The sequence below is a fragment of the Sorex fumeus genome, unplaced genomic scaffold (assembly GCF_029834395.1).
Source record: "Sorex fumeus unplaced genomic scaffold, SorFum_2.1 ptg000030l, whole genome shotgun sequence".
Lineage (NCBI taxonomy): Eukaryota > Metazoa > Chordata > Mammalia > Eulipotyphla > Soricidae > Sorex > Sorex fumeus.
Window position 1 is genome coordinate 17,381,318 of NW_026606087.1, and position 12,676 is coordinate 17,393,993.

Here is a 12,676-nt window from a genome sequence, read left to right on the forward strand (position 1 = left end):
GGGTATTTGATCATTGTATGATCAAAAGCCAAACACAAAAATCTGTAAGTCTACAACTGTACATCATGGTGTTTCACTAATAAAAATTAATTGAAAAAATAAGATCATTGGGCTGGAGAGAGAGCAGAGCGGGTAGGGCGTTTGTTTGCCTTGCACACAGCCGACCTGGGTTTGATTCCCAGCATCCCATATGGTCCCCTGAGCACCGCCAGGAGTAACTGCTGAGTGCAGAGCCAGGAGTACCACCTATGCATCTCTGAGTGTGACCCAAAAAAGAAAAAAAAATAAGATCATTAATTTTACAGTTTAAATTTAAATAAGTTTTACTTAAAATTCTGTATCCAATTATAAGGATAGGATTTTCATAAACAAAGTATCTGAAACACTTGCCTCCTATGTCCACTCTCATGAGGATGCTACAGGATGCATTCTAGCAAAGAACAGAGTGAATAAACGGGGGGGAAAAACAGCTGAGAAGGGAAAATTGGAAGGCTAACACAGGAGGGAGACTAAGGCAGATCTCAGAGTAACTGCACTGCTTCGGGGACAGAGGGCAGCTCATGGAGAGTGGGGGAGTGTGACGCAAAGGACGGGCATAATGAGGCCGCTCATCACCAAGATCCCATCAACTGTGTACCCCAGAATAGAGCGTCCGAGAGGAAAAGATAAAATAATCGATTGTTTCAATCACTTGAGAAGGCAGGAGGGGATGAGACAGGATCCAAAGCTCAGATGAAAAGATCATCTTCAGACAGGAAGAACAACTCTGCTATTGAGAGAGCCCCTGGAACAGGCTCAAACACAGCTGAATGGGAATGGGGTGATGAGGGGGCTCTCTTTCAATGGCTTCTGTTTTCTCTACAGGCAAGGAAGGAAGACCACTTGCTAGATGTGGAAGGAAGGGGGGTTAGTCCTGCTCCTCTCTACTTCTCCAAGCCGATACTGCGGTTCCCACAGTACAAGGGAGTATTAAGTTTGTTTAAGTCAATAAAACAACTCTCCTGTTTTTGAAGCTAGCCATATAATTCTATTTTTTTTTTAAGATTCTATCTAGAGAATCACAACCATAACAAAAATTCAGAAAACACATTTCAAAGACAGGCACACAAGATCAACCTGCCAATACAATAACAGAAACTTAATTGAGTTGCTGTTATATAGCAGCTAATAGACCAAGAAATATCTTAATCGCAAAATTGTTTTCTTTCCTTCTTTGCTCGGGCTAGAGCAATAGCATAGTGGGTAGGGCGCTTGCCTTCCATGCAGCTGACCTGGGTTGACCCCGGTTGATTCTTCCGTCCCTCTCGGAGAGCCCGGCAATCTACTCAGAGTATCGTGCCTGCACGGCAAAGCCTGGCAAGCTAACCGTGACGTTATTTGATATACCAAAAACAGTAACAAGTCTCACAATGGAGACGTTACTGGTGCTTGCTTGAGCAAATCGATGAACAACGGGAGGACAGTGCTACAGTGCTATAGTGCCTTCTTTGGTCACTGCCCCAAATCCCCTTTTCCTAGCTCTGCCCTCACCTGACTTCAGTTTTATTTTATTTTATTATTTGCTTCCTTCTTGGGTCACACCCAGCTGTGCTCAGGGCTTACTCCTGGCTCTGTGCTCAAGGACCACTCCTGGCACTCCCGGCAGGGCTCAGGACCATACAGGGTACCAGGGATTGAACCCGGGTTGCCTGCAAGCAAAGCAAGCACCCTACCCACTGTTATATGTTCCTGGTCTCTGACTTCTGTTGATTAGAATCAGGTGGTGAGAGAAATAAGGAATTATTCTCATACTCTAGTGAGAGCCCTGCGCTTTCCCATAAAATACTGGACCTAGAAAACTCAGCATTTTAGTACATTTTTGAGTAAAACTTTATGCTTCACATATACAAGGGCCACCTGGAGACTTGGCCTCCCAGAAGCACCAGGAGTGTCCCCAGAAAGCAAAAGGACATTTTTTCACACAGTAACAACCACCAGTCAGTCAATAATACAATCCTTTACTGTGATTTGGCTTTAAAGATTTTCGCACACTAAAAATTAATTCAGAATAGCCTGAAACAGAGATTACTCAAGCAATATCAAGTATATACCAATTAAATATAAATCATCTAGCGGTATTCCTCAGAATACCAAAAGTCCACCATGCGCTGTTTCTGTCACAATCCCACAAATATTGAGGCTGCGTTACCTTCATGATGTTAACTAGATCTGTCTGATAGTAGCGATCCTGGTGTGCATTCGCTGCTGCTAACGTAAGAAGATAATCATTCCTCGCATGGGTAGCTTTGGAATTACACTCAGATCTCCGGGCTTTTAACTAAAACACAGTAAAAGAGAAAAAAAAATCAGTTCAAATTGATAGTGCACTGCAAGAGATATCTGGATACCACTCTTGGTTGGTAATGAACTCCTTCAAAGAATAAAAATAATTTGAGACAGAGAAACATTTACATGCTTATAAAAGACAACACTATTGAGAGGTGCCAAGGAAATAAAGGGTTGGAGGACAAGCTTTGACGGAGGTCAGACTCTCTAATTCTGCCTCCACATGGTCTACCCACCACTGCAGGAAATAACCCAAAAATTAAAAAAAAAAATTAACAATGTTGAGGAATTAAACAGGGATTAGAACTATTACACAGGGTAGGGGTATTTTTTAAAGTTACTATTTAACTTAACATAATTCCAAAAATTATTTTATAAGAGAAATTAAAAATGTCCATTTTATTCAGGTAGGAAAATAAAGACTCCCCAAATTAAGTACTCTCAAGTCACAGGCTAGAGTTAGAAAAGAGTTAAAACAAACAACCCCTCCACACACATCCTCCCAACATCCCTTTCAATGTACCAGCAGATCTGAGCGACCCTGGGAACCTGGCACCTGGGCAGCACTGGCTGGCTGCCTTCTCAGCGCCCATAGCTGGGGGCCCACGGGATGGAAACAGTTGCACTGGATCCAGACTATCTACTCAGGGGTGTAAGTAAGTGTCAGGGAAACAGACTTTGTAAAGCTTTCTAAAGCTCATAGACTAACTTGGGCTAACAGTTAAACACGGCAGACTAAAGTATAGAAACCTATCTCTGAAGCATCCTTGAGAAGCAAACAGTGCTAACATGAGTCTTTAAAAAAAATCTCATGGAGCAGGAAGGAGAGTACTTCTGTACATTCTGTGTGAATGTACAGTGTAAATGTAAAGTGTTTTTTGAAATAAAGTGGAAATAACTGACCTCTGTCCTCAGAAGACCCACCTCTTTTTTTTTTTTTAAATAAGCTAGTAAGGCAGGGCTGGAGTAATAGCACAACAGGTAGGGCGTTTGCCTTGCACGTGGCCAACCTGGGTTTGATTCCCCGCATCCCATATGGTCCCCTGAGCACCTCCAGGAGTAATTCCTGAATGCAGAGCCAGGAGTAACCCCTGAGCATCGCTGGGTGCTACCCAAAAAGCAAAACAAACAAACAAACAAAAAAAGTTAGTAAGGCTTTTCCACTACGGAATGATTTTCAAACACTCACCTTTACACTTGCCTTCTGTAAACTGATTCTTGACTGAAAAAGACTAAGTTTAGATCTATAAAAAAAAAGGACGGTAAATAAAATTATCAAATTATATCACAAAACAATTCATACAGAGATATAATTACTAAATTTTTAAAAAGTGACTATTCTCTATAATGCTACCTTTAAAGAGAACTAAAATTGGAAAACGAAGGAATGATTTTTTAAAATTTTCTAAAGAAAATTTTCATATGGTAAACAGAAAGTATTAGATTAATAAAACTAAAATAGCAACAATGATAGAAACATAGTTTGACAAATTCCATATACTGGTGGACTCTAATGAACAAGAGTCATCAGACTATAGTTTATTCTCATTATCAGATAATTCTTCAAGGAAAATGACAGTAGCCCATGAAAAGTTAACATATCGAGGCAAAAATTAGCAATGTAATTTCAATGCTATGTAATTTCAATGCTAAATTACATAGGCTATCACCCAACCAGGAATGGAATCTACAACATGATATTGAATAGGCTATAAGAAGTTTTTTTTTAAATTCCATTATTTCTCCCATCAAACCTTCTTATGTATTAGTTGGATAATATTTATCTCAGTATTTTTGAAGCAAAATAATTTTATTTAGGAAATATGAGAAAGAGAAGAGGGAACCCCTTAAATTGAAAGAAAGGAATTACTCCAGGTGGGGATGCAGGCAATTTCAAAGTAGAATGTGTTTCCCCAAATGCCTTATTTATTTATTTATTTATTTATTTATTTGCTTTTTGGGTCCCACCCGCTGATGCTCAGGGGTTACTCCTGGCACATGCACTCAGGAATCACTCCTTCCTGGCGGTGCTCGGGGGACCATATGGGATGCTGGGGATCGAACCAGGGTCGGGCTGCGTGCAAGGCAAATGCCCTACCTGCTGTGCTATCGCTCCAGCCCCTAAATGCCTTTTTTAATGAACAAAATGAAAAAGAAAAAAATTAGACATCATCTCTAATACCATTTAAAAGGAAATCATGAAAGAAAGAATAGCTTTGGTATTTGCAAAATTCCATTTTGTGACCTGGGTGGTGGTTACACTCCTTTCAGTGAGTTAAATATGTTACATTATATCTTTGTCCTGTGTACTTCTGCATATAGGCTTCATAGTAAAAACAGCAAAGGCTAGGTATACCTTGGTTTAGAAATACTATGGAATAAGATCTAATCCATGAAAGAATTACTTAAAAAATAAAGTTTCAGAAAGTCCTTGCTTGGGCGCCTGCCTCTTTGTCCCTCTACTCTTTAGCATGGTGGGTTGAAAGAGACAATCCCTGCATTCTCCGCGGCATGTGATTTACTCTACTGAAATTCCTTCCATTCTGGTGTCCTTATTTCCCTCAGTTCCTTTCAGTTCGGAAGAGGATCCATCATCTAACAACCGGTCGTGAAAAGATGATGCTTTTTACCCAAACAACTAGAGATAATCACAAGGGCAAAGCCACCAGAAAACACTAAGGAGCAAACAACACTCCCACAACCAGTCAGTCTGGGAACGGCAATGTTTGTCTTGAAGGCAGTGCCATGGTGATGCCAGGGGAGAATTCGATGCATGTGCTGGCAGCTCTGCTGTCACAGGAAGTCAGGCTGCAGACCACTTGGGAGTGGGAGAGCCAGCAGCCAGCATGCAGAGAAAAACGTCAGGGGGCAAGAAGAGTGGCTCATATTTCTTTTTTCTTTTGCTTTTAGCATCACACCTGGTGATGCTCAGGGGCTACTCCTGGTGGTGCTCAGGGGACCATAAGGGATGCTGGGGGTCGAAGCCAGGTCAGCCGCGTGCAAGGCAAATGCTCTGCCCGCTATACTATTGCTCCAGCCCCAGGGCTCATCTATCTAATGAGAGAAACATCCAAAGGATATAAGCCTACGCATCCCAATGCCTACCTACTGCTGGGGGTGGGGGTGGGGGGATGAGTCTAGGATATTCCTGTTGTTTGCCACCTTGTCAGATTTGTGATTTCCTTTGATTTTATTAATCAGACTCTTAATCATTTGATAAAGAAAAGTGAAGGCCACAAATTTTAAATGGTGAGAGTGCCTGGTCAGAAATACAGGAAGGATGTATTTGGGCACTTGCCAATTCTTCATTTTCTTTCGTCATTATCTAAATAGTCTGAGCTGCACCTGATTTTCCAATGTAAGGTTTCCAGTTCCTGGCTTCTGCTTTATTTGTTAATCCTCATATGCTTCTTAAGTAGTACTGAAGTAGGTACTAGTAATTGAGTATTACAGTTCCTGTCCTCAATTTAGATTACAATCTAGAACAAATAAAGAGATATTCAAATAATGAACTGTACTGCACACACCGGGGTTTCATCTACCTTCCAAATGAAGGAAAGTGCTCCACTCTAATGACAATGTTCTTTAGGGTCCAAATTCAACTTCTCTCATTAACAGTATTATTTAATTCCCATTACTACCATCTGATAAGTAACTGAACCTGACGGAGGTTTTCAGGTTCAAGCTCTCATCTGAGAGCCATACACTTGACTCCCTAGTTTCTTCACCCCAATGTTCTACAGGTTCTATAAAATTTACCATCCATGTAGAAATCCTCCTTCTAGCCACATCCTTCCTCATTCTGTGCTCTCACCTGATGTGCACATTTTAGCACCTTTCAATAATCTATCAAAAAATAAATGTTGCCATGTTTTCATTTCCTCCTTGTACCTTCCTCCTTTTGCCCTCACTTAGAAAAATCACATTTGGGACTGGAGAAATAATAGTATAGCAGGTAGGGTGCTTGCCTTGCATGCATCCAATCCAGGTTTATGCCCTGCCGTCCCATACGGTTCCCAAATCCTCCAAGAGTAATCCCTGAATGTAGAGCCTGAAGTAAGGAGTAAGCCCTGAATGCCACTGGGTGTGGCTGTCCCCTACCCCCACCATGAAAGTAAGGAAGGAAGGGAGAAAAAAAAAGAGAAAAAAGAAAAATCATATTCTTCCTTTGGGCCCATCCAAAAGTCATTCTTCTAGGAAGGTTCCCTTTTTCGCTAGCGGAAATTAATTTCTTCCTTTGCTTATATAAGAGTGTTTTCATCCTACTACCACATGTACATTAGTTCTTAGGTTAAGTAACTTAGGAACTCAATTTTAGTTTACTGTGAATAATCAAATCATAAAGTTACTTTTAAGTACATTTATGTCTAATTCTAGCTTTTAAATTTCTTGAGGGAACAAAATTTATCTTACTCATTTCTGTACCCAATCAATATAATTATTCAATAAATGTTTAGAGTTAATGAAGATAAAAGAGGCATTCCTTACTCTGTAGTTACTTACTTTTCCAGGAAAGATACTTATATATTGAGTTAAAAGTCTGATTTGCTGTACCCTTTGAATCTGGGCCTTATCAGAAGACATTTTCTTTCTTTCTTTTTTTTTTTGGAATTAGTATCTGTGATTTCGACGGTCAAAGCTGCATTTCTCAGGAAGTGCTTTGCAACTATCCTCATTTTCACCCTGGGGTCCTCAGCTAATTATTTATATGCTCCATAAACCCGTCAACTTTCTAGAACCCTGAGAACTTTTAACAAAAAAGTTCCTAAAAACTCCCATGACAGGCATTTCCTAAAGAAGATCACTTTGTTGAAAAACTTTTACTCACTTATTCTCCAAAAGCAAAGGAAATATAGAGAGATACTTACAAGAATCCAAAAGAAGACAAGTTAGGGAAAACACGGTTTTCTATGTCTTAAGGACTGAGTAGTTACTATCTCTGGGTACTAAGAAACTTTCAGGAAGCCCTGAGATGCTTATGAGATGGTTTCATTTCTTGCAGATAAAAGCATACAATATAAACACACTCACACACACACACACACACACACACACACACACACACACACTCTCTCCTCTCTCTCCCTCTCCCTCTCCCTCCCTCTCTCTCTCTCTCTCTCTCTCTCTCTCTCTCTCTCTCTCTCTCTCTCTCTCTCACCCCCCCCCTTTCCGGGCTAGTTTTTTTTGCAGTAGTTCAAGGCCCTTTTGACTTCATGCCTGGGATTTCAGATTCCTAGATTTTGCGTCAGCGATCTCCTGGAAAGGGAGTTTCAGCTCTTCTCACATTTCTTCAGAGTCACGCTCTATAATAAAGTCTTAGTTTAGGAAGGATCCCTAAACTAAGGGAGGGAAGGAGGGAAGGAGGGAAGGAGGGAAGGAGGGAAGGAGGGAAGGAGGAAAGGAAGGAAGGAAGGAAGGAAGGAAGGAAGGAAGGAAGGAAGGAAGAAGTTCTTATCTTCTTCAGTTGTCCTTGCTTTCTCTTTTGAGTACCAATAGTCAGTTCTTTCTTTTCCAAATCATTCTCAAAATACAGGAATGGTTGTTCACATGTACTGAAAGTAAAATCCTAAATTGCCAAAGCTTACATTAAAAAGTACATGTGGGGGGCTGGAGCGATAGTACGGGGGTAGGGTGTTTGCCTTGCACACGGCCAACCCGGGTTCGACTCCCAGCATCCCATATGGGCCCCAGCACCTCCAGGAGTAATTCCTGAGTGCAGAGCCAGGAGTAACCCCTGTGCATCGCCAGGCGTGACCCCCCCCCCCAAAAAAAGTACATATGGAAATTTTCACATTATAGAAAAAGCTGCACCTAGAGCAGGGTTTCTGCCTGAACCAGTGCCTGTGCCCACGTGACCTGGCCATGCCCCTTCAGTGGCAAGCTGAGGACCAGGGATTTCCATCTCATCATTAACGGATGTGAAGTCTGTCATGAGAAAAATGTAGCTCATAAACCCTGATGTTCAGGCACCACTGCCATTTTAAGGGACTTTTTGCTAAGATTTAAATGAAACGTTCATTTAATTTCCTTCCTTTCTAAAATTCAAATCAATGTGAAAACTGACCAAATGTCTCTATTTAACTATGTTAACTAAAACCAGTCAATATGAAAGAAAAATGTGATCTAAAATACAAGTGTAGGTCAAATGAAGCCAACATCACCTAAGAAAAAACCAATGCCTTATATTAACAGAAAACAAAATACTGGCAAAGATAACACTGATTTGCATAATCACGTTTTCAGAAATGATAAAACATACTTTGACTCAATGTCAGCTTTCTCTCGTACTGCATGAGCCATCTGTTCGGTCTCAAAGTACTTCTTTTTGCCTTTAGCTAAATCTTTCACCGTCTCTTGTAACTCAGCTTGGATCTTTGTCAACTGGTCCACACACTGTAAAATACAAAGAGCAGTTATTACAATTTCAGTTTTTCGTCTGACTGAGAACGAGCTTGTCCCAAGGACGAGGCACCGTATCTTCAGGATGAAAACCCAGGAGAAGAATCAGCACTTTCAATGTCCTTCAAATTGCAAATCAGAATCCAGCGAGCAGCTGGTGCTCCCTCTCAAGTAATGTGCTGAAGATTGTCGGTTTACTTAACAACTCGGATTTAAGAGGAGGAAAAAAAAAATCCTCTAAATGCTGCCCATGACTGATATTAAGGCAAGGCACAGAAGAACATCAGTGAAAATTCTCTTAAAGACAGCACTGCAATAAAAACAAAAGCAAAGAGCATTTCTTTATTCCTTTAACAGTCTTTATAAAGCCTCTTTACATTTCTGGAAGCCAAAGACGCAAAACAGTGCTGAAGAATTCATTGTGACAAAGGACGGGTGAAATCTGACAAGTGTGACTGAGTAAGACCGAGATAAATAAGAGAAGCAAGAAAACCGAGTACCACATAACTGTTACTTCAAACACCCCCAAGTCAAGGCTTTAGAGATACACACAGACATTCCAGAAGGAAGAAGAGGCATAATAACGAAAAATGCTTCATCAATAAACTTTCAGATCTGTGTGGCAAAGTAATACTGCACTGGAGCACTTGAGGATATCTAAAAGCAAATCACTGCCTCCAGTCTGAAACAAATCACAGAGAAATTTCTCCAGCTTGACCCCAGTTCAAAACAGGCAACTCCCTCACAGTGTGAGTCTGGAACGGCAGCCAGTTATTTGGTGGAGAATAGTCAAGTCTTTGAAGAGGTAGGAGGAGATATTGATGAAGGAGGACCAGCTGAACACTGGGGAGTAGAGCAAGGACATCAGAAGGATAAAAATAAAAGGGAAAAAACCCTAAAAATGGGATACATGGGCTAGAAATTGGTTGGTGGTATAAAGGAATGCTTTATAGGAAATGAGAGATCTGGAAGATTGCTTATGGGCATATTTACTGAGCACTTAGTGTCTACCTTTGAATAAAAGGCAGAAGGAAAAAAAGCAAAAGAAAAATAACAGCTCCGAATAGGCTCTTTTCCCTCTGCCTAAGAACTGGCCCTTTATACTTAACTTCTTAGGTCTGAGTTTCAAAAGAAACCTAATGAAGACACAATGTCAACTGTGTTGGTTAGTAAGATGGCCTAATGAGTCCAGAGAGATAAACAGTATTTAGGTGAAGCTACAATGCACCACACGTATGTGATGCTTTTGGCACTGATCACTGGGTCTGTAACATGGGACTCATGGACTTGGCCATGTCCCTTGTAGAAACCTGGGGAACTTTCTATAGAGTTGGAAGAATGGATTTCAGCTTTCCTGAGGGCCGGGCTACTGCTAAACCTCACATCCTTACCTTGGGGGAGAGGGGGAAATCACAAAGTCCTAAGCTTATCAGTTAAGCCTTTGTACAATTAAAAATTGAGTAATAGGGGGTGGCCTGAAAAAGTTAACTGTGTTTAATGAGAAGATGGGCTAGGCTGCTTTAAAAAGGAGTCATACTTAGTTGCCAAGCAAGATGAACTCGTATTTTCCGTGATTTATATTTGATTTCCACTTTCTTCAAATGAAAATAAATGCTGAGTAGAATTGAAAAAAAAAAAGAAAGAAAAACAGAAAAAGGAGTCATAGAGTATCTATGTTCAAAATGTTCCTCCAGAACAGTGAAGCCAGACTTCAGAAAACAAAACAATGCTTCTAAACTGAAGGTCAGCGCAAAACCTCTACAGGGATAGGCAGGAACTAAGCAGGGAAGCTATTTCAAATATTTTGAAAGGGACCTAAACACTACAAGTAAGAGGCCTTCTTGGGACTGAAAACCGCAGGCAATAGGGTTAGTTTAATCTTCGATGTCTGCGCATGCAGACACACAGCCACTCACTTTTTACATCCTTACTCTTTGAAGAACAAAACATCTCTCCTTAGACCTGGGTAATCAAACATCCTAAAAAAGATAATTTAACTCATTTTCATCTATAAAACGCTATTAAATTTCTTTCTATAGGTGTAACAACATCAAGTGTATTTTGTGAGAGATTGTATCTAATAGGATTTCCCCAAGACCTAAAAAAACCCTGGTTGATTTGATTCCTACTCAATTTTTACTCTTGACGTATACTTCTAAGACAAGCATATCAAACATTATTAGAGAAAGCCTGTGTGAACACTGAGATTTCTCACAATCTTTTCCAAGATTCAGTTATTCTGCAACCAAATGTACTCCACCACAAGTAAACTGTTTCAAGTCGGAATGTTTTCGGTTCTTCAAAGGAGAGTGCTCTTCACATAGTAAATTACCAGAAATATTTGTAAAATAAAAGCTATCAGGCTTAAGTTATGATTTTAAAAATAGATTACTTGAGCACTGCCAGGTGTGACCCCCCCAAAACAACAACAACAAAAAATATTACTTGAAATTTCTGTAGTCTTTCTAAACTTTTATTGTTACTATCACTATTATTATTTTGGTTTGGGGGCAAAAGCTGGCGTTGCTCAGGGAACTGAGGGCCCAGGCATTGCTGACGACTGAACTCCCACATGCAAGGCACGTGCACTGGTTCTTTGAGGATATCTCCAGCCCAGACTTTCAAGTCTTTAAAATAAAATTTTCCTGTAGAAATCCAGTTTCCTGGGATTGACAGGTATATTCTTAAAAGTAAACTTAATAATGCTTATGTTAAGAAAAATCTTTACATGATACAAGCCTAGCCCCTTCCCTAGGCTTATCAGTACTCAGCAGACACAGAAAGAAGAGCCTACACTTACACTAAGATGATGAGAGCAGGGCTGGGGAAGACAGCTCAAAGGGCAGAGGATATGCCTTGTATGTGCAAGGTCCCAGGTTCGATACCAGGCACCACATACCCTCTGAAGTACTGCTGGTGCCATTAGCACCACTTGGGAGGATTCCCCCCCACTTCCGCCCTCCAAAATAAAACCAGAAAAGAAACAAAAGGCAAAAAAAGAGATGAGAAAAATTATGTACACATATTATTTAAAAATATGTGAAATATCTACACATACACACGTATAGTGAATATGTGTGACAGACCCAAGAGATATAACTAAGGGAAAAGAAAATTTGGGCCACAGGGAGAGTACAGTAGATCAAGTGCTTGCCTTGTTTGTGGCTAACTTGGGCTTGATCCCCTCATCCCATGAGGCGAGCACAGCTACGTGTGATCCAAAAACAAACAAAACAAAAAACAAAAAGGAAAAAACAATTGCATAATCCCCATTGATGCAAGATACTGAGAGATGTACTTGCTACTAAGTTGAAGACAGTAACTTGAATGATATGCCAAAAGTTCAAGAAACCAACAGGTTCTCTGACTTTGTAATAGAGTCCAAGAAACACATCCCCCAAATAGCTTAGAAGGGAACAGGGAGACGGCTCAGAGGGCAGGGGTGCATGCTCTGTCTGTGGAAGCCCCAGGATCAATCCCTGACATCTCATGGTTCCCCAAGCATCACCAGGTGTGATTCCCAAAACAATAAATGAAAACAAAAACTTTGGGAAAAATTAATTTTACTGCAGATTTAATAATAATATCAAAAACATATTTATTTATTGTTGTTTTTTGTTTGTTTGGTTTTTGTTTGGGCCACATCTAGCCATGCCCAGGGATTACTTCTGGGAGGCTTGGAAGACCGTAGGGGATACTGGGGGTCTAACCCAGTTGGCTGTGTGCAAGGCAAGTACCCTACCCTCTCTTCTATCATTCCAGCCCCGAGAATGACTTAAAAAGCAGAAGAAAAACTCACCCATCGATTAAAAAATAATAAGCATAAAAATTGTAGAGAAACATGACCATTTAATTGGGAAATAGAATAACCTAAAACCAATTACTGATGTATTAACTAACACTATTTCTAACCATTAAAAGGATAAAAGAAATAGGAGGATTAAGTAGCACA

General features: G+C 40.4%; 1 protein-coding gene across 3 annotated transcripts in view; it reads right to left on the minus strand.

Moving 5' to 3' along the window:
- The window catches only part of FCHSD2 (FCH and double SH3 domains 2), a 365,756-nt gene that overhangs the window by 230,816 nt on the left and 122,264 nt on the right, over positions 1–12,676 (minus strand). For all 3 annotated transcript variants that reach the window (XM_056116009.1, XM_056116008.1, XM_056116010.1), the window contains exons 6-8: positions 8,585–8,718; positions 3,515–3,569; positions 2,189–2,317 (exon numbers count right to left, since the gene is read on the minus strand). In XM_056116009.1, the coding sequence (XP_055971984.1) occupies positions 2,189–2,317; positions 3,515–3,569; positions 8,585–8,718 (318 nt within the window). The remainder of the gene's footprint in view (positions 1–2,188; positions 2,318–3,514; positions 3,570–8,584; positions 8,719–12,676) is intronic.